General features: G+C 38.9%; 2 protein-coding genes and 1 long non-coding RNA gene across 7 annotated transcripts in view; 1 reads left to right on the top strand and 2 right to left on the bottom strand.

Annotated features, from left to right (window-relative positions):
• The window catches only part of disp1 (dispatched homolog 1 (Drosophila)), a 107,627-nt gene extending 96,492 nt beyond the window's left edge, over nt 1-11,135 (bottom strand). Inside the window, exons 1-2 of the mRNA XM_034228586.1 lie at nt 11,001-11,135; nt 8,840-8,923 (exon numbers count right to left, since the gene is read on the bottom strand). The gene's annotated coding sequence lies outside the window, so the exon portion shown is untranslated. The remainder of the gene's footprint in view (nt 1-8,839; nt 8,924-11,000) is intronic.
• A 3,274-nt stretch (nt 11,136-14,409) lies between these two features.
• On the bottom strand, nt 14,410-18,948 carry LOC117554319. 5 transcript variants are annotated; one of them, XR_004570253.1, is made up of 7 exons: nt 18,812-18,948; nt 17,387-17,877; nt 16,889-17,081; nt 15,359-15,471; nt 15,053-15,147; nt 14,772-14,949; nt 14,412-14,691 (listed from the first exon to the last, which is right to left on the bottom strand). XR_004570253.1 is itself a non-coding variant. In XM_034228710.1 (5 exons), exons 1-5 carry the CDS (start codon nt 18,431-18,433, stop codon nt 14,519-14,521), a joined length of 717 nt encoding a protein of 238 aa, XP_034084601.1. In that variant the 5' UTR covers nt 18,434-18,805; the 3' UTR covers nt 14,410-14,518. The 5 variants fall into 5 exon arrangements, 1 of the variants encoding a protein (XP_034084601.1); XR_004570254.1 differs by lacking the exon at nt 18,812-18,948 and having other exon boundaries at nt 14,415-14,691; nt 17,387-17,501; nt 17,579-18,805; XR_004570252.1 differs by lacking the exon at nt 18,812-18,948 and having other exon boundaries at nt 14,415-14,691; nt 17,387-18,805.
• On the top strand, nt 17,680-22,163 carry LOC117554320. Its single transcript, XR_004570256.1, has 5 exons — nt 17,680-17,887; nt 20,238-20,321; nt 20,416-20,466; nt 21,819-22,009; nt 22,093-22,163. It is a non-coding gene; the product is annotated as an uncharacterized LOC117554320 (long non-coding RNA).
• The last annotated feature ends 259 nt before the right edge of the window (nt 22,164-22,422 follow it).

The following is a 22,422-nucleotide window of genomic DNA, read 5'->3' as shown; positions in this document are numbered from 1 at the left end:
ACTGTCCCAGAAGAACTAGCCAATCCATTAACGATCTGCCCCTTTTAATCAGATCCAAGACCGCCAATGCCAAACATGAATGACAAGGGCATTACAGTAGATTGGGGGAGTAATTGAGGTTCCCTTTGTCTACAATGGGACATCAGGATGTGACTTTGCAAACTACCCTTAACAAGGTGCAATGCAAAATGTAGCTTGAACTGTATTACCTTGTCTTTTATTATGAAATAGCCAAAAAAGCTCTTATGCACCAATATTTGCAGCTTAATATACAGTTATTGTTGCATATTTATTGAGTCAAGTAGAACTGGATGCAATCTCAACATTTACAGTCAAGAACATTTGTAAAGTCTTCAGTTATGATAGAATTTTGTTAGCCTGTACTCAAATGATTATTATTATAAACATTTAAATTAAGACTGATTCAATCAAAGAATCACCAAACTCATTAAAAATGCATCCTGACGGGGCATAAACGTCTATCTGAATTTGGATGCCAATACATTCAATATTTTTGTGTCAAACTCATGGTGGCACTAGAGGAGAAGTCAGGCAATCACGTAGGATTTGTGGTCTGTGAGCCACTAAGGCTGGCAACGTTTTGGGAGTATCCATCTTGCAGATGTTGGGATATTTCACAGGATATATCAAAACCTTCCTCATGACAAACATGTATTTCATGCTGGATAAAAGACATCACTATCTCCCCAAGAGCAAAACTATAAACTATTATTCAGCTTGTTTGCATTTGATGTACTAAAATGAAGTCCTGCGTCATTCCGAACAGAAAAAGTGGTCATCAAACCTGGAGTAGTCCAAATGTCCAAAAGATATATAATGCAAACCGCCTTTTAATCAGGACATAAGAAAACATGTGATAGTCCTAGAAGTTCCTAATTATGATGTATGATAAAAGGTTATTCCTAATTCCTCCCTGTATTCATGTGGATCCCAGGTGCACAGTGTGACCACTACTAAGGGTTCTACTTCACTCTTTACAAACTGTGCATTGTGCAGTTTGCTCTCTGAGTCTTGGTTACTAAATGATCAGCCTCAGAGTAACTGTACACGCTGTGATATTCACTAAGCACCATACCTCGTGATGGCAACATCAGCCCTCTATGTTGCCTCAACAAGCTGTCCATTTATTAAAACCTTAAGGTTTTGCATACAAGCCTCAGTGAGGTTGATCCAGGGGTAACTGAGCCCCTGACCGGGAGCCATATGAGCCAAATATGATTCGACACGGCCCACAGCTCCAGGGTCAGACCGCAGCGAGGAACATGTGTCCCTAGGAGGGAAGGCCTTGTTGCTCCCTAAGCCAGTGAAAATTCTCCAGTTTGTGAAACAAATCCTAATGAGGCTGTTCTCTGTGGGGGAAACCAGGGCCCTGTCCGCGAGGATTTGTCTGAAGAGCTAAACAACCGAGGAAAGATTCAGTGAAGCAACTCGCTCGCTTACACCCTGGCTCTCTGTCTTACACACACAAAACCAAGACTGATGAGGTGAGGGAAGCCAAGCGCTGCTCTGCAGGACGAGGCCTTGCAAAGGATTTAAAATGTGTCCACCCAGAGAGTCAAGGCATAAGATATTAACTAGAGAACACAGGCTGATATGTGATTGATAGCTCATGACAAAATATATGTTTGGTTAAGCTACTGGCAGTCGGGTAGGAAAGCACGAGCGACTCAAAAAGTCAGGTAGTTTGTATGATTTATGTGCAGTTAAAAAAAAACTTGAATTTGACTGTTGGGTACTTCAATAGAGAAGAAAGACAATCCGTCTGATTGCAGGGATCAGAAAGTTGTGGAATAAAATCCTTTCTGACAAAGAAATTGACATAAATGTCAAAACCAAATATGGACGTTTCCATCTGTGGTTGATATTCCTACAAACTCAATACAGACCAATAGAAGTTACCGAGGAGAGACGGCAGGACGGAAAGGGGTCGATGTTCAAAGACATTCCCATGATCCTGATCTGTCTTTGGGGTCAGTCCACCTGAACCACATTAATTCATGTTCCCTTCTGTACCTCTTCCTTTTCCTCAGGACAATTGTGAAGGTAATGCTTTGTAGCAAAGCTTAGTTTAAAAGTCAGATTGCCGTATATTACCATGATACACTCTGACAACTCTATTGACCACCGTCCACTTTTGTTCAGAGGGGTGTTAGAATGGTGGCACTAATATGCAACACCTGTTCCTTTGCGGCATCAGTCAGTATATCAAATATACAAACAGTGACAGCTGTGGTGCAGGCGGTGATATGGTAAGGCCAGCGTGATGCAAAACACAGACAGGGGTTGTTTCTCTGAGCCCTTCTTCCCACACAGGGCCCTCTCCAGGTCAAATAGCTGAAAGCATAGAGTGTATTGGCCAGAGCCTGTAATATTTCACATGTGCTTTTTTGAGGAGCACCAGGCGCTATCAATGACTTTAATCTTAAGCCCGGGAAGCAAAAGGAAAAGGGTCCATCAGGCTGCCTGCTTGCAATTACGAGGTCCGTAAAGACGCCGAGATAGGAGTTGACGTGATGGATGGCATGCCTTGATAGGGTCCATGCCTCTGTCTGCTGAGGCTGGAGTTTGGCTGCTGGGATCATACACATGCCAGAGACACACCCCAGACTTAAGTCTACAATCAAAGAAAGGGGTGTAATCATAGAGTGACTAAAGATCTGGCTTGAGGATTAAGTATTTGATTGTATACCTATTCATACCTGGGTGGCATCATTACTGATTTACAAAAAATATCTGAAAGGATCGGCAGAAGCATACCCATTGCATTGTCTGAGATAGGACAGTATTGCACAGTATTTAGTGTACCAGAATGTTTTTCTCCAATATATAGTATGTCAAATGCAGTATGCCAAAAACAACAGGATGTCCTACTGCATCCATGTAGGGTTAGGGTTAGGCATTTTGCATTGAGCTTGAGCTCAAGCTCATGTTGGCAAAAGTATGTTTTAATTGTTTGCCTTATTCCTGTCGCAGTTACTTTGTTACTACTATGCTTGTATACTCAGTATGTGATTTAGAACAAAGCATATCACATTTACCATGTTTGCCGTTCATTTGCTAACGTTAGCAAATTAGCACTAAACACAAAGTACAGATGAGGCTGATGGCAATGTGATTAGTTTTAGTGTTTATGACTAAATTGTTTACGAGAGTGAAGGTTGGGGACATGAGAATTTGGACCCCAATTCTTCCAAATCTATCTAAACTTACACGCTATATTTTTGTATCTATTTTATGAGTGTGCAGAGCAATAACATGAAAGGGCACACAAAGTAAAGCTATTTATAAGATGCGCCTTGCAGCACTACTTGTTTTTCCTACACTTTTTATTTATGGTTTCTGGCCTCTCCATCAGCTTGTTTATCCTTCATTTAAGAAGTGGAAGATTTAATTCAACACAGCTGTCCTGGATTTAAATTGCAAAACCATAACATTTGGAGTATTGACATCTTATTGTTATTTATATATGAAATTAAATTCCAGTTTATTGGTCTTTTACAGGATGGATTTTTATGTTAATTTGGCATCCAAGACTTTATTTGAATGTAATTCAAAGTCAGCGACTTAATCTGAGTTCTGCATTAATAAAAGATGGACAAAATAAAGTTGAGTTTGTTTGGCATTATAAAAGAGAAATAAATAAAGATTCTTGGTACAAAGTCATTCTTTAATTGAATCGTTCATGAGGTTGAGACTAAAAGGATTCCAGATCCAATCCAAACCTCCAGAACAACTACTAAACAGACATTATGGTGAGATTGTTTTGTAAACCGCACAGGCAGCAGTTTGTAGAGAAAATGAACAGCAGCTAAATAAACCACCAGACCAGAGAGAGACTAGCTGGAAAACAGAGTGTAGCATTTAGCATCTAAAGAGCCACGTACTGTATAGCCTTAGGCGATGGTAGAGACCAAAAACAGAGCTAAAAGAGACAGGATATTTGACTTCAAATCCCAACCTAGAAAGAATCAGATATTTAAATAAACAACTGTTTGCTCAGTAGTTTCTATATTGAATGAAAAAAATGTAAATGATGGTTTTTGCAGGTTTAAATATGCACTTCAACACCAAAGGGGTTGATAACATACTTCAAAAGATATTCTGAAAAACTTCCCAGACTTTTCTCCCATGAAAAGACAAAAACTTTGAAATTCGATTCCCAGGTCAGATTTCATCCCCACTGAAAGCTAAATATGTATCTCAGTCTGATCTAAATCCATGTCCCCGACAGGCCAGGCCAGATAGTGAAAGTCTTTGTCCCCTCAGAGCTGGGGGAACATCTCTATCTCTCAGAAATCTCCAGTATCGGATCGGGCCAGCCGGGCCTGTCAGCACCGAAAATCACAAATCCATAGTGTGTAGCAGTTTGATGTCTCTACAAAGACAGACAGAGATTACGCATGCTGGTGCCACTGGGTGCACAAGATCCACCAGTGTCTCCATCCTGCAGCTCGACATCAAAGAACAAGTTTGAATTATAGACAGCAAGTGTGCAGTCATGCCTCCGGTGGCTACCAACTCCCGGCCCGATTAACCCCTTTGCCAACCCGAGGAGAGAAAGCAAGCCTGGATCAATTACAAGACCAACAACTGCACATGAGCAGGGGGACAGAGGGTCACTCAGGTTAGAAGGTTTTTCAGTTTGAGGCAATTTAAAGTTACAGCAGGGCTAACCTCTGACAATCAGATTTTAGATTGTGCATAATGTGTTGAACGGTATCTCTCTCTGTCTTTATATCATAGAGTTACACCTTTTTCCATTTGTACATCTGAGGCTCTGATGCATTGAATACAAAAGCAGGTGCAAGCAGATTAAGCTTTTCAGACAGGTCCACCAATTATTAACTCTTTTTCCAACTCCAACGACTTCTCAGACGGTCCGGGCATTACCTCACTTTCTTTTACTGCCATTGCTCACGGAATATTCCCCTTAACTGAACGCCAGCGGTTACAATGGGGAAAGATTGCAGCATATTATCGGCAGATGGACCCAAGAGGATTTGGACAAGGCCATTAGAGCGCAGATGACACATGGGATTCATTCTGAGGATGAACTGGTGTCGTCAGCAGAAGGCAACGACGGTAAATAGAGCAAAGGGAAACAAAGAAACACTGATAACAGATGCTGATTTGTAAAATAACTTTGACTTTTTTCAAAGAGGTTGTATTCTACTGGCTTCAAAAGCAAGTGGAGTCATCATCAATGCTTCCAACATCAATGGCATAGAAAAGGGTTTTATTGTAAAGCTTGTATAATTGATAGGAACTTTTATTGCACTTTAAGTAAAGAGCAGTGCAGGAATGAGTCCTAAAACAAGAAAATGAGTCAGCATTTCACCACTTCCGGTTCCCTCGTCTCATAGGTTTTTTAACGTGTTTTTGGCTAGCATAACATTTTGTTTGACTATATAAAATATATGAATAAATACCCCTCTGGTGAATGTCCAAGCCTCTATGTGTCATCAACGGATATTGACAAGTGACCAAATAAGACTACTAAATGTCATCACACGAACTCTAGCTGTCTTTAGCTTAGCGGTGGCGATGCAAAGCCAATGTGACCGCGTTGTCGTTCGTTTATAGCCTAACGTTAGCTATATACTTCTGGCTATTGCATTTACGTTTCGAAAATCGTGCAAATGGTGTTCAAATGTGAGGAATATCCTGTTGAACATAATGTATAAGTATCATAAACATGTGTTTGCCACAGATCTAATTTTCCTGCAATATTCAAGAAGCCAATGGCAAGAAATCCCATTGCTTTTTGACGCGGGACCCCTTGAGTTGCTAACGGTTGGTCTGCAAAAACAAAAACGCCACTTTATTTAGTTAGTTGTGAAAGTTGGTCATAATCGAAATGTTCAACATAAATGAAGTAATGGTAAATAAAGCTGCTGTTTTAGAATTCATGTGCAAATTGATTGTATAAGTGATTGATGTAATTGTATTTTTATATCCGAGATAAAACAAAACATAGTATAGGACGATTTTAAATAATGTGTTCTGAACCAGGATACCTGAAGTACATAAAGAAATGTATTATTTGTAACAAAGGTACATAATAAAAGAGAGAGAAAAACACGAACATTGTACACGCCAACGTTTGGGACTTATTTGAATTGTTCTCAGCATCATTTTGAAAGGAATGGCATAATGATAGTGCAAAGACTGATTTAGAAACAGTAAGGCTAGAATACAAAAAGAAAGCGATATGAAAAAAAGCTGCCCAGATGGAGATAGGCCAAAAAATGAGATGGCAAGCAGCTGTGAAAGCCAGCTGCCCGGCCAGTTGTTCATAAGGGCCGGGAGGCCGGGCGGAGGGATTCAGAGACATTTCGGAAAGGCGTGGGGGGGGTTTGAGTAAAGATATAACAAGCAGGCAGAGACAGTGAGGGGGGTTGACAGGGAGGAAGGAAGGTGAAAAAAAAGAGTTCAAACTAAATGATTTTGTTCACTATGGCAGATTTAGGAGTGGAACAGATGTATCAGTAGGTTAACCTTGGCTCTGTTCTACATTGCACTTTCCTTTTAAATACATCTGAGAAACGGCTCAAGTTCATTATGAAAAAGCCCTAGATCACAGTAAAAGATCCATAATGAAGAGATATTGGAAGCATTTTCCTCGAACAGCATGGGGATCAATATTACACTGAAACAAAGCGGCTGTGGCTCAGAAGGTAAAGGGGGCGTCTACCAATTATTAGAGGGTCAGCGGTTTTATCCCCAGTCAAATGCAGTCAACACGTCGAGGTGTCCTACGAAAAGATAGTTGACCACAAAGTGTTACCGTAGGCCTGTCTAAGGTATAGAAGTAGTATGTTAAATAAGCCACTGATACAGATATGTTTGAACTCTTCCACAATGGTGAAAGACCAATCAAGTTCTTTCAATGTGATATTTGAACCACTAAATCTCATCTGGTAGCACAGCATTTAGAACAACTTTTGTGCTTTTTCAGAGTTCTCCTAACAGCCAATATTACCATTTTAGTAATGACAGTTGCTTATGGTACATAGGAGCCTCCTCGTCAGGGTGGGATTTTCACGGCGGCCATGACGGCCATGGCCGTCGTAGCCCCTCGGTCTGGCCGTTATGCCCCACAAATAATTGTACGTCCTACGGCCACCATGGCCTTTGGGCCCCTCGCACTGTTAAAAGTTGCTTTAAAAGCGTCACAACAGTGGTTTCTGAACTGCATTATGCTGCGTTCACAACGGACGCGATGCGAATATTCGCATTGCTCTAACCGCTGGAGTTTCACCGCGGCTGTCAGCTGTGTTTACTCCCGTCATTCAAACAGGACGCGCTGGAGCGGGGGCGGGGCTATATCCATGTAAATACTGTGGTGGAAACCAACTACGACCAAATTAACCTGATTTAATTGTAATACACATTTCAAAATGATGCCGAAGCAACTAAATAATGATAACGGTTAGTAAAAACCATGCTTTAATGCTTTGACAAGTGTGCAGACAAGACGGCATGCAAAACCTTTTAAAATGCGCATTTTGTGAATGGAGATTGGATCGATCAGGCTAAACTAACGTTGTAGCTGCTCCGTCCAAACTCACAACAACGTCCTAAAGACAGAATTAAAGCAGCGACTGTATTCGTCATGACAGAGACAGTCTGTGGTTTGTACTTGTTTAACTTTTGTCTAGTTTCTGAACAGATATGAGGAGCTGTGAGGAGTTGATTAAAGAGACACACACACACACTTTTGCATTTCAAAGTATTGCTTGTTCATACAGTTGGATGTTGGAGCTTCACTGTGCACTGCTGAATGATGTATGTGCAGAGTTTGACCCTTGAAGGCTGTTTCTTCTGCTCTGAAATGGAATATATTTGTTACATATTAATAGAATTTTAGATTTTTAGATTTCATTTAGGATTTGTGAATGGGAGAAGTAGTAGATGGAAAACATACCAAACACTAATTATTCACATACGGTAATACTAATGAGGCATAGGCCTATATGATGATACGATTATTGATATTAAAAAAGTGATTTGTTTTTTGTCATTAGAAAGTGAAGTTATTTATTTGTAAGCTCCAACTCCTCATTTTTTCCTCAATGGCCTTTGTGCCCTGAAAAAATGTGTAACACCAAAGGCCAAATGGCCTTGCCCCTAAAATGACGAAAATCCAAGCCTGCTCCTCGTCCTAGCTGTCTTTCTTTATTGTAGATAAAGTGTGAAAAGGACTCTTTACTAAAAGTGTTACATTTTAAATGTAACATTAATGCCTGCATTATGTCATCTAGAAAGCTTATATGGGCATGCATCATTTAATATCATATCATTACAAAATCAGATGAGTTACATGAAAATGCTGTCAAATGCAGATTTTCATTTACATTTGAAGATTGCGGTTACTTAATAAAGCCAATTATAAGTCAACACCCTTACTATACATCAGACATAACATCACCACAGGACGTCCTACAGGAAGCTCCTGTTCAGCATGCACTACTGGGCAGATGTTGGGGGAAAGCAAACCTAAGGCTGCCACCTTGTGGCCTTTTCTGAGTGATGCAACTTAAAGAGGATCAGAAAAAGAGGAAAGCGTAGCTGCAGGGCAAAAGCATGCAATGATTCTTTGACACTGAAAATGATCAGTGTTCTTAGGGTAGTGTTAAGTACATGGCTTTAATCTGCTTGAACTTAGACTGACAAATGCATAAACATTTAGCTAATTCAAGCTGTTCAACTGTTCTCTCATTTTGGGGTCAAATTGAATACAGCATCACAGATGTGTAATTGTGAGTGTGCTGCATCCGATAGGGGTGTGGGTTTGAAAGATGTTCCAGAAACTTACTGTAAACTCTTCAGATGTTTCTGTGTTTGTGTTTCCTTTGGTCCGACAGCAACGCGCTGACCTCACCTGGCAGCCCTGGGAACTCTGATAAGAGAGAGGTACAAACAGATCAGAGAGAGACATTGAGCACGTTCCACAGCAGCTGCCATAACTCTCCCACAAAACAACAGAAAGTGATATTCATCACAGGTGTTTTTAACAGAGCTTGTATTTATATTCTTGTATAAAAACAGTTTATAACATAATATAGGGTGAAAGATTCAATGTGAAATTATATTTAAAGCAAAAGAAAAACCAAATAAATCCTTCAAAATCAGAATACGGAAGATAGCGATTGTCTTGTTATTATTACATTCCCTTATTGCATATTCATCTTTCTTGTAAACAGTTTTGATATTTATGTTTTGAATATTTCAGTTTTATACTATTATCTGTATTTCTCTTACAACAAGGCAAACTATGTTTAAACCCAATGGCATTAAACCTGCATCTCAATAGGTAGGGGAAGAAAATATTGATACAGAATTGTATTAAATATGATGTTTTGTGATACTAAATCAACTGAAAAATACATCATGGGTCTTTATTTAATAGTTTACCAGCAATGATCAACTCATTTAACCCTTTTGTTATGCTTACGTCTCTTACTATTGCTATTATGACCCCAGTGTTTATACAATAAAATTGGGTAGAAAAGCACTCTTCGTGCAAGTGCATCAATGTAGTGCTATGTTATTTGATGTTACATGCAGGGAATGGGATCAATGCTAGTGCAGAACCCTCCGTTCTAAACTTTCTTCACCCAGACTTTTTTTCACATATTTTCCCTGAGAGAAACACTCACAACAAACCAATGATGCAGAGCTTAGTAGCCAGTCCATATGCACAATGTATCAAACCTCTTTTCACTTTTTCTGTCATACCTCCTCCCAGGGGCGGACTGGGACAAAAAAATCAGCCCGTTATTCCCAATGGCCAGTCCGCCCCTGCCTCCTCCAATCTGAAGCTAACCTGTCTGTTTAAAGGGATTGTTTTTACTGGATATAGGTCAAGTGTTCGTTGATTAGACCACACATAATGACTTCAAAGTGTGCATCTCTAGAAGTTTTGGAAATGGAAAAATATATACAGTCTACAGGAACTCTGGGATCAAGAACCATTCATTTAAAGATGTGTGCATGTGACTAAGACAAACAAAGACAACAAAATGTAAGGTAAACTAGTGAAAGAAACGGATTTATGAAGCCTACTGTAGATGTAATGTAATAGACAAAAGAGGAGAACAAAAAGCCAAGGAAGCTTTTTTCTGAGGGATATTAAGATCAATTCATTAAAAACAGTCAGGTATTATTGAAGACTCAGAAGGTAAGGTATTAGATTATCTGGGGTAGACAGATAATTGAATTTACATAGAGGTGATAGAGACTTAAACTGGACCTCACTTCCCTGTGAATTCAAGCAGGTGTTCAAATAAATGAGTTGAGCAACCCCTATTCAGAAACATCTCTACTTTCAGTCAGCTAACATGTTTTGCAACAATACAACCACCAGACACAGCGGGAGGGCACAGCACAGGAATGTTTTTGCACAACTGTAGTTTCGACACATTTGCGACTGGAAAGCAGAAAACATTGATATAATTTCCATAAAACGACGGTTTAATGTTTTTGCAAACTTAAATATGTGAATTAAAACAAATACAATGTTACACGTTGTATTCACTGTAGTTATCATATCAACAGTTACCACACGCTGTGATTCGTGCTTTATTCAAAGTGTCCGTTAAGAGTTTGTGACGTTTTAGGCTAACCTGTGTCAATTAAAATGACGTTATCGTTATAGCTTCGGCCTTAACGTTATGTCAAATCACAGGAAACCCTATCAGCAAACCTAGCGTGAACCGTTAATACCAAGGGTTCACTATGCAAGCCGAAACATCCAGACACACTGTCTCAGCCTCACGTAGTGCTTAAAACTCTGTCTACTTGCTTCATTTTATCACCAACACATTACAACGCTGATTCGCCAGGCTAGCTAGCTTAAGTTCATGTTAGCTGACTGACGCTGGCTAACCACTGGCTGCTAACCTCGCTGACCAAAACAGCTGGCTAAACAACAGCGGTACTCTGATGTTCCCTTCTTAAGTAGGCTGCATACTCACATGGACACACACCGGCAAAGAAAGCAAAACACGCCAGACTCTCGTAGGCGATAGGAAAAGTATTCCCGGTCCTCTACTTTAGTTTTTGCCGGATGCTGATGAATCCACTATCCAAGCATCAAACCATGTTGGGTGGGCAGCTGCGCACTGAGTTCTTGTTTGCACTCGAAAGCCATTAGGAGGTTTGTGGGAAAACGTAGGGAACTTCGAAGGACACTAGGAGACCAAGGACACCAAAATCAGGACACCAAAATCAAGTTGAACTGCCCCAGCCCCAGTAAAAACCAGAGGTTTATGTGAAATTATTCTTTTTTTGAAATAATAGTTTTAGTGTGCAATTATAGGTTTTAATTTTGTATTTGTGTTGATTTAAAATAAATCAAACTCCCAAAAAACGTACACAGCTTCTGTGTGCTTTTATTAACATTGGAATTTACTGTGTAAGCGGCCGTGGGGGGGAGAGCTTTAGAGAGCTCTCTCCTGAAAGACTGAGCGGCTTTGATAACCTCAGCTCAGTGAGGTAAAGGCACCTTTATATGATCATTATAGTTATAAAAAAATAAGAGAATAGGTGAAAAACAGGTATAATATACTATATACAAAAAAGTTGTTATTAATAAACAAGAATACAGTTTGAAAGGGGAGTGATTTGTAAAATATCCATAAAGAAAATCTGCTTACAGTTCTGTTTCATATGGGTGTTGAGAGATGTATCCATAGATTTCCTAATGCTCTCAAAGTGCACCAGATTGATGCTCTTAACTTCAATATTTAAAAAAAAGTCTTCCCGGGGGTGCATGCCCCCAGACCCTCCTAGAGCAGGTGAGGTCCCCACCCCCACTTAAAACATGTTCAAATGGATAGGAAACTAAATACAGTTGCACACATCTTGTGTCCATATCTTCCTGTTTTGGTGGTCATGCCACAACCGTGCACGCGTGAGTCATAGTAAGTGTCTGCATTTGGGGGAGGGGGGGGGGCGCCAGTTAAAATCTTGTCTAGGGCAGCAAATTGGTCAAGGCCGGCCTTGATGGGAAGCATGTATCCTTCTGTAGTCTTGTTCTTTTTGGGGTATTTTTAAGAACTAAGGGATATAGATGTAGGCAGTTGTAAAAAAAAAAACGATTGGAAGAAGGCTATTAATATGTAGGCTATTTAGTCTACTTTTAGTAGTAATAGCCTTCTATTCTGAATCAGAATCGGTTTAGAAGAAGTAGGTTTACACATACGAGGAATTTGCTTTGGTATATGTGGTGCGTACAAAGGCACAGGAAGAAGAATACATAGCAAAACTAAATTAAATTAAAATAGGAATTTTATGACAGCTATTTTAAGACTATTATAACAAATTAACAATATTTACATATAGACAAATACTATATACTGTATCTAACGTGGAGGGATGTGCTGATTTAAAAGAGGAAGTGTGGAGAAGAAAAGTGCAACATGTGAAGGATTTACCATTTAAAAAAGAACAAATGCATAATGTTTCTCTGGGGTTCAAATCTTACTTAAGTAAACACCTATTTAAGAAGGCTATAATAAAAAATGTAGGCCTAACATTTAAGATGCCCTTTAATAATGAAGCTGGCTATAATAGAGATAATTGTGTTTATTTGTATAATGTTTTGCCGCAGAATAGTGTTGTGTATTTGACTCAAATTATGCTTTTATAATCTTCAAGTTAAAGTCAGCCAACACCTACTGTAAAGTAAATAGCAGAACATTTCTCTCCTTCAGTTCATCGAATTTTAATTTTGACAGTCATAACTATTACCGAAAGTCTTACCTTCACTTTGAGCAGTTTATGTTGTTGGCTTTTTGCCAAAAGACTAGTACGAATGCTAAATTATAATAAAAAGGGCAAAATGCTAAAAGACAATGAAACCATTGCTCAAATCTGTAAGAACGTTTTAATTGTAGAAAGAAAAACCTTTTTTAATCACAAAACACCTTTTGGTCTGTCCTTCAAATTCAAATCTCTATAGAGTGGCGAAGTCCCTCCCCTTCCGGGGGACCTCCATGGGACCTTATTTCGGAAAAATTATGTATTGAAGTCAATGGAGAGAGAAAGATTATCTTTTGATCCCGTTTGAATTGTGCCACGAATTACACATATGATGTTTGTCCATTTAAAAGATAATTTTGCCAGTAAAAAAAAAGAAAATGTGTCGTAAAACTGTGAAGTAACAAATGTTTTTGTGTGAAACACTCAATGAATTATATCTCTGGTCTTGCATAACACACGTCACCAAGATGGCCGTCACTACTGTCTTGCTAAACAAGGGATTGACTACCCTCACTATCACCACAACGAAACACGTCCAGAAGAATGTCATGCAAAGCTGCCTGCCTTCCTTTGATTCTCTCTGAACTGCCTGATCTTTTTAATGTTTAATGTCAACCATGTGTGCAGATAGCATGAAGTAGAAAAGATCGCCGATGCTAATGTAGCGTTAGCATTTCTCCCCCGGGCTTAAATGGTTATAGAATGATCACACTGGTGTGACAGTCTTCAAAGGGTTCACGAAATATGACTACTACTCTTACTGTGTAACATTTTGGGTTACTTAATGTTAATGCTAATAAAAATGACAAGGCTAAGGCTGTAATGCTAACTAACGTGCTTGCTACTAGCTAGGTAGCTAACTTGATCCAGCCACTCCTGGTCCTTTCATCAGACGGGAAGCTAAAGAACGAGCAAGACCCATTGCTGGTATGATAACAACCTGGTACTAAGCACACAGGCATCTTGTTAAAGTTATCTTATTTTAGCTATCTCTTATATTTAGCGGAGGAAAACAATTGTGACGTCAGTTATTATAAGTGTTGGGACTAACGCGTTACAAGTAACGCAGTAACTAGTACGCTAACGCATTACTTTTTAAATTCAGTAACGCAGTTACCGTTACTACATGGTGCGTTACTCCGTTAGTTTTTTTATATAGTCAACAGCCAGGCGAACAGAGATGAGAACTGTACTTAAGTACTTGAGTAAATGTACTTAGATACTTCCTGTGTCACATGCGGAGACGGGCTGTGGGCGTGTTTGTGTTGTTTACTAACAAGACTATCATGGCGGCGGCGGAGCTCAAGTCTAGTTTCTCCACCTGGAGATATTCTCACTATTTCACTTTTGTCGAGCACAACCCTGCTGAAAAAACCAGCTTGGACCAGCATGGTGTTGACCAGCATGGACCAGCATGGTGTTGTGTTTTGGTCACCAGCATGGACCAGCTTGGACCAGCATGGACCAAGCTGGTCCATGCTGGTCCATGCTGGTGGACCATGCTGGTGACCAGCAGACCAGAATTTATCTATCACCAGCTTATGTTAGTATTAAATATACAATGTATTCTGGTAACTATCAAAATAAAGACATTGTATAGTGTTCATAACAGTATTTTTATTTAATAAATTATACATTAACAATACAATAATATTACAAAAAAAACCTACGTCTAAATAAATATATAATCTATAATAGATGCATTTGATTTAGAAATAACAAATATAATTCAACATGTAAATAGCAACAAATAAATTATAGACTTTTTTTTTTTAAGTTTTTTTTTTTTTTTCTTGTTAATATCCATTATCTTCTCTGTTATGTATCTTCCGGTCTTTGCCAATCCGGCCAGCATTTCTTGGTCCTCCACGTATTTCTCGTACAGCCACTGCTTGAAGCAAACTGAAAATAAGAAACAACAATGTTTTAACAAATCGTATTCAATTATGTGATGACAGAACTGTAAACAGAATAGTTATTACTTGTTAGAGGCTGCCTGGTGGTCTTGGTGGTGGGGCATTCCTTTCCAGTCAGGCTCCTTTCCCCTAAGGTGTCGGTGCCCCAAAACACCACAGCCAACTCCTTCACGAACATGGAGTCCCTTGTGTTGTTTTTTATTTTTGCCCAGACCTCTGGACGCACTGGAATCTCCCCTTGCTCCTGAAACATAAAATGTGTACAGTAGCCTATACATAAAAGGTAGACACCAATATGTGACTGAGGAGCAAAAATAAAAAGGCTCCACTATGGAAATAATATATACCTTCCCATGTGGCTCGCTCTTTGAAGGGGAATTATTGGGGTGTGTGGGTGTCCAGGGTGCCGGCTCACGCTGTTCAGGTATCTCAGATTGTTCTTCTACAGAATGTGAATAAGACAAAGAAAGGACAAAAACATTTCATCAATAGTATAAATTCATATGTGTATATCTTGATGGGCTGATTGTTTACACATTTCACTGCCATCTTGTCTGTTTCTTTTATTGTAGTTGTTGATGAAAGTTAAAATGCAAAATCGATCCAAGACTGTCATTATTATGTGCTTGCAATTTAAAAACAAATGTACTTACTTTGTGAAAATACCTGGTTTAATAGTTTATCCAAATTAATGTTTAGATTTGCTGTCCTGTAGGTGGTGACTTCCCCTTCCAGCTCAGCTTTGGAATCCTCCAATGTAGCAGATCTTTATAATGTAATGAAAAATAAAATGATCAACAAAACAGCCTTTTAGCCTACCACCAGTCAAATCTGTTGTTACCCTATGACTGGTAAAAACACAAACATTAAATGTACCTTCTGTATTAACCGTCTAAAGATGAGTTCCTGTTGTAATTGTGCAGCTGTATTATCTGGGAAATAGAAGAATCGGGTAAGGATTCAGTATTTTTTATTTATTTTTCTTATTGCTATTTAACTATATTTTATTACGGTGCCCTTAAAGATTTTTTGTTTTGTATTATATTTCTTGTTTTATATGTTATGTCTGCACCATGACATCAAGTAAAATTCCTCGTATGTGTGAACCAGAGGTTGCGCTAGACAGGGTCGTAAAACTTCCGTCAAAATCCAGAATTACCCGTCGGCTTTTACACAACTCTGACGAGGGGGGGGGTGGGAGAAGCATGCTCGTGAACTGTCAACGGGGGGGGGGAGGGACAGTTCACATGCGCCGTGTTATGCATGGCTGCTGCACCTCGCGGGACTGCGGTCAACTCAGCCGTCTCTCAAATTTGCTTGGTCAAATGAGCAGTTCTTCATTTTTAAGTGCGCGATTTATTGCGCCTTTACGGTAATCGCTGAGAAGCGGCACTAACGCAAGAGTAAAAAAAATGCATGTTTTTTCTGCTTCATGCGATACAAATTATTTTTACCATGAGTTCTTAAAAAAACTAACACTGTTTGACTCAGTCCTAGTTTGACTGCCACCAACAATAAAAGTACTTTTACTGTCTTTTTTCTGGGTAATAGCCTACTCTCAAATTCTCCTCCTGAGAACAAAATCATGCAACTTCTGCTATATTTGATGAGATCAAATGATTTTAGCGATACATCCTTAATAAAAGTGATACTGTTGGACTCAGTACTTGTTAGACTACTACCACAAGTACAATCAAGTACTTTTACTGTGTACTTTTGAGTAATCCCCTGTCAAACTCCCCTCCAGAGTACAATAATGCATGTTTTCTGCCCTCTTTGATGAGAGATAAAAGGATTTTTTCGCGGGAGCGTGCACAGCGTTAAGCCAAAACTCACAGACATTTCAATGATTTGTACGGCACAGTTAGGTTTGGAAACGGTATCATTTCCTTTTTGGAGGGCATGTATAACACGGCATAACACCGGAGCCTCGCTGCGGGGAAACTTTGGCGCTGCTCTGAGTTTGTTCTAATCTTTCAAAATGACGGACTGCTTTCAGATTTGTCCGTCATTGTTAAAAAAAATCCGTCATAGACGGAAAATATTCGGTTAACGCGACCTCTGATTGGCAGACAATCAATATCAAATGACTCGGATCGTTATTAGCATCAGCATTTGATCACCTTTGTCTACTTGCAGCTCAAATACAAAGATAACTCCACTCCTCTCCTACCACTGCTTACCTCTAATAAGCCTTGCTAGAACTAGTGTCCTAGTCATAGGGTCCAGGACTGACTGAAGACATGTGGAACAGAGTCCCAGACAGGCATGGTTCCATGCAGGGAACTGGAACTTTGAACAGGTGTTTTCATCTGTTCTGCCTGAAGATTCACAAGTTCTTGATCAGGTGTTTGATGTGGGCTGGCATGATCCTTTCTGCAGCCAAACAAAGAAAACATTATTAATAATAGCAATGATGGTAACAACAATACTATTAGTATAACTATTTATATAGCACTTACACAATTGCAAAGTGATTCTCACTACAAAAATAAAGAACAAAACAATATCATCAATACAAAAAATAAGCATTAAAGAAGTTCAGAGACAAACATCCTCTTAAGTAAAAGACCAAATCATGTCAAGCTTTAAATCTTTCAGTCTTTACAATGCACTGTTGGAAATTACCTTCCAAAGGCTAAATTCAAACTCAAAAATAACTGGGTACCAAATTGCTTTACCTGATAGAACACGTTCCACACGGAGCAGCAACCATCCGGGTGGGCCTTTTGCTGCATATCATCTCCTCCCTCTCCACTGTTTCCAGTAGATCTCTGCTGCCTCTTTTCAATAAAACTGAAATGCCCCAAATCATATTTAAAAAGTTAAAAACAATAAATTGCTTCTGGCATTAACATGGATTTGAATCTCACCTTTTTCCTGGATGTCAGGAAGGCCAGGAAGTGGTTCCCTTTAAGTCCACAACCAGTCTTCTCTTTCTTTCACCCTCCGAAAATCTCCCAGCATGCACCAGGAAGAAGAGGAAGAAGCAGAAGATGAATTTTTCAGAACATTTTCCTTAAAAATAAGAAAAACATACCGATTTCTTTTTTAGAGCATCCATTTCTGTGGATGTCCCTTCACAATGATCACATCAAAAAATCTTCTTGGATCCTTGGAACTCTGATTCGTTTTGGAGGATTTGATGTTGAGTCCTGAATCTCTTGGGTTTCTGTCAAAAGGTAAGTGTAAGTGAAGCTAACGTTAATGTTTAATGTCCATGGTAATGATTTGACCTTACTTTAATTTCGGTAGTTTATATAAATATATATATACGGCTTATGAAGTCTGCATACTCTAGCCGTTGGAGTCTAACGGTTAGAATAAGCCGTTGGCTTAAGCCAACGGCCGTTAGAGTAAGCCATCTTAATGTACCAGTAACGAATATATTATATATGTATATATATATATATAGGCCTATATATAACAAATAATAATATATATATATATATATATATATATATATATGTATATACGGCATACTCTAACCGTTAGAGTCTAACGGTTAGAATAAGCCGTTGGCTACTCGCTTATTAATTATTAATGTTAAGGTAGCCTAATTATTCGTACCTTTCACAAGCAAAACCTGGCCGTTGAAATATTTGTATTCCCAAAGAATGGGATAGAGGATGTCCGCTTGATATGTTTTTAGGTTGAAGTTTTGGATGTTTGTTATAGGTATAGCTACAAGCCTTAAATCCGTCCGTGTATTTCACATAAGCAAACATCCTGGCTGGCAGATGTCGGGCCGAACGGATTACTTGTATACATTCTTGGCCTCACGCGCTACCTATTTCTTTTGCGCACGAGACACTGCTCTGGAATCTTGAATTCTAGAATGTTCTTCTAAGAGCTGTCATTATAGCATGAAGCGCTGTCATTCATCTTATTATGTAATGCAGTGGCGCAATACAGTCTATTATTTTAGTGCCTGTTTTTGTCAACCTCTTTATTATGCTTAGGCTACTGAGTGATCCCTATCCTGTACCCTCATTGGACAGCTGTTTTTACTTTCCTAAACATGGCTAGTCGCATAGCATCATCCATGTGGACTCTAGTTTGTTCATGCTTTTAGTTTTTTCTGATATGTGCTTTAAGTCACTCACATCTGTCTGGATCCATGCTGGGTCTGGTCCATAGACTGGTCTGATCCTCTCGTTTTGAAAAGGGAGGCAGGGAAACATAAACATGTTTAACTCAGCGGCAATAGCTTGCAACTAACGCTAGCTTCCGGCTAACGTTAGCTTGCAACACGCGAGCAAGCAGCTAACGGGAGTTTGCAGCTAACGGGAGTTTGCAGCTAACGCTAGCTTGCCTCCAACGTTAGCTTGTTTAACTCAGCGGCCAAGTATGTTGCTTGCCGCTAACTAGCTAAATGGTTCTCCAACTAGCAATTGCTAGTTGGAGAACCATTACGTTAACGCTACCATTTTAGCCAAAACTCATAACAAATTTAACTAGCATATCTTAGTTGGTCATTTATTAACGCTATGGTTTTAATGCAGTATTCAGGACACCATCGCTCACCCTTTACAAATAATATTTGTCCCTTGAAGAAATCGTCCTCCCAGCGTACCCAATATACAGTGTCAATGTTACTTTGTATATATTTCTCCCTGTCAAAGTCCTTGATATAAGAGGTCGGAACGATTTCTTTTACTCCGTCGTCCAAGTATTTCACGTAGGCAAACATTTTTGCTTAATTGATCGTGTGGTTGCTGTGTGGGTCAGTCCAGAGCCCTATAATATAAATTATATTATAGATCTCTGGATCAGTCGAACATCTCCTGTCTCTCAGCCAATCACAGTGAATTTAACTATACAGAGCGGGAAGCGCGTGAGCTACCTCAGCTCACGCGCTTCCCGCTCTGTATAGTTAAATATAATATTTAAGACAAGTAAATACCATAGACTGCATTTCTCTTACAGATTTGGTCTGTGTGCAGTAGACGTAGTATATAGATATATATATATAATGATTGCAATCTTTTGAACTCTAGCAACACAGATAAGGTTTAAAAATAAAAGTATACTAATCATTTTAGAAAATCCAAGTTTCTTTTTTGGCAAAAAAATTACTTTTATCTAAAAATATTCATTGTTTTTTCTCATTTAAAATTACAAATGTAATCTTGTAAATGTTGTGTTTTGTCTGAATATGTACCCCCCTCCCTGGCTCCATAATATAACATTTAATGACCCCCAATGCCCCCCGCCCCAACTGTATATCTCATTATTTTCCTCTCCTGTTCTGATGGAGCTGTAGCTGTGTCTCTCACATCTGGATTAATAATATATAACCTTCACAAAAAAATGTTTTTAAAAAGTGTGGATTATTCCAAGTACCTTTTTTAAAACCAACAATTGAGTGTCACCTTACACTGGTGCTATAGTCCGAGTTAGTAAAAACTGCTCGTTAATTTAAATTGTTCGGTTTATACTGTCAGTAGAATAATTCCAACCTATTATTGGTGAAATTGCCATTCATTAGTCAGTCTGTTAATGATACCCATGTTCTTTTTTTAATTTTAGAATGCCAAAACGGAAGTACAAATTGTACTTGGAGCCTCACAGTACAATCAACGCTGAGCTAAACTGAAAAGTGGACATTTTGATGTAAGTTAATTCATGATATTTTTGTGTTAAACCTTTCAAAGTATCAATTCTGTAATTATTATTTTTCATTCTTACCTGGTGATGTCATTTTAAGGTGGCAGATGACTTCAAAAACAAATCAGGGTCACACGTTGCAGATGTTGAGGTGAGCGAGGATTATGCTGTTTCAATTTATGTAAGACATTATTTCGGACTGGACAAAACCACGTTTTCGTTATCCTGTGCAGACCATACAGGGCTCAACGCTAACTTTTAAAAGTGGTTGCCAAGCTGGCAACCAGGCATCAGCTTTTGGTTGCCAAAACTGAAAATACGGTTGCCATTTTTAGTCACCTTGTATTTTAAATAATTAAGATACTATACAGTTATACATCAACTTAATAATGAACATGTGACACAAAAGAATGTTCAAAGGCTTTACAATAAGTAATTAACACAATTATTTTAAACCTAAGTGGTAGTAAACTTGTCCACCCTCAATTGCTGGTATACAAAATACCAGCAGTACAGCTGTTGTCATGTTCTTCACAGATCCCTCACAAATGAATTGAGCAAGTCACTAGTTTCTTGATCATCCGTTGTCTTCCTTTCAAATGTGGGTTGTCTTGACCTTTGTGCTGACCCCCACCATAGATCCATTGTCCCTTCAGCATTGAAGTCTTGGATTGGCCATACTAATACATTTCTAATGTTAAATAAATGAAAACCATTCACAGCTAAGAATTAGATATGAATTATTAATGCTGTAAATCACCTTTAATATGTCTAACTATATTTAAAATGTGTTACCTTTGTATAGAAGTGATTATCATTTTATGCCAATATTTAAATGGTAAAGTTTCGTTTTGCACTTTTATTTTGGTAGTAATAAGATCGGGACTCTTATTTTGAAGGAACTTTTACCAGAAGTGAATGGACAACATTCCTCTTTGCTTTTCGTCCGGGTTCATCTTGCGCTTTATCAGTTGAATCACTTTGAACATTCGTTTGAGATGTTGACGGGTTGGCCGAACCTTTTATCCCACAGTCAAACAACTTAATTTGCTTCGCCATTTTTTGTAAAATAAACACACGAGTAAACGTGCATCGCTTTATGGCTCCGTAATCACACCAATGCACGTGCAACTTAAGTATCAGGTTCCGACTGGTCACAACAATAATTAAATATCACTCTTAATACAACAAATAATTAACATTTATCTATTTTGGGGTGCACATTTTGCTGTTTGCTGTCCTTATTTCTTTATGTTAAAAACTGGTTGCCACTGATGGCCAAGAAATTTTTTCTGAATGGTTGCCAATGGCAACCTGGCAACCGTTACTGTCGAGCCCTGCCATGTCTCCATGTACAAGTTATGTCTCAAATGTTGAGGTAAATGCAATCACAATTCCCTTTGTGCTTTGGGTTGTCATACATTTCTGTATTCACTCACATTGTATGCAGAACCTGCATTCTTAAATACATGTTTTCTGATGTTTTTTTTCATTGCCCAGCAGATGGATTGGGATTCCCCATTTGAAGGCACTGTTTTTCTGGAGTCGTTAATATAAGACGTTGGAACGATTTCTTTAACTCCTTCGTCCAAGTATTTAACGTAGGCAAACATTTTTGCTTAATTGATCGTTTGATGTGGTTGCCGTGTGGGTCATCCAGAGCCCTATAATAGAAATTCTACATAAAGAAGCAGGTAGATTACAAATAAATGCATTTGATGCTCCCAGTTATTTGCATTATCCATCCTATTATATTGTTGTTTTTTTCCACATTTAGGTGCCACCCCACTCCCCGGAACGTTCCTTGCTCGCCTACACCAAGACCTGGACAACCCAGGTGGACTTGGGGCCTTTAGCATTGCCGGAGAGGATCAGGAGGGGACACGGAATTCTGGAGCGCCCCCGAGAAGAGATGTGGGCCAGATTTGTCAGAGATGTAAATACATCCCTTCTTACTTTTAATTTCAATATTTGTTTTCCTTGAACTGAAAAATGTATAATATGTCATTCCAGGTCCTCAAACATTACATCTGCATGTCTGCGGATAGCAGTTAATGGATCAGCACCAGAGTATAATACAACAGTAACTGATTGCATTTTATCGAAG

This window comes from Gymnodraco acuticeps, unplaced genomic scaffold, assembly GCF_902827175.1.
Source record: "Gymnodraco acuticeps unplaced genomic scaffold, fGymAcu1.1, whole genome shotgun sequence".
NCBI lineage: Eukaryota > Metazoa > Chordata > Actinopteri > Perciformes > Bathydraconidae > Gymnodraco > Gymnodraco acuticeps.
Note: the sequence above shows the minus strand (reverse complement) of the source record. Positions and strands in the feature narration are given on the sequence as shown.

Excerpts from the sequence above, each read along its gene's own strand:
- LOC117554319 (XM_034228710.1), bottom strand. The coding sequence starts at position 18,433 with ATGTTTGCTTATGTGAAATACACGGACGGATTTAAGGCTTGTAGCTAT. Across the intron at positions 15,148-15,358 it reads AAACCAGGTATTTTCACAAA|AAGAACAATCTGAGATACCT; the intron begins GTAAGTACATTT and ends CACATTCTGTAG. Across the intron at positions 14,692-14,771 it reads CACCAGGCAGCCTCTAACAA|TTTGCTTCAAGCAGTGGCTG; the intron begins GTAATAACTATT and ends TCTTATTTTCAG.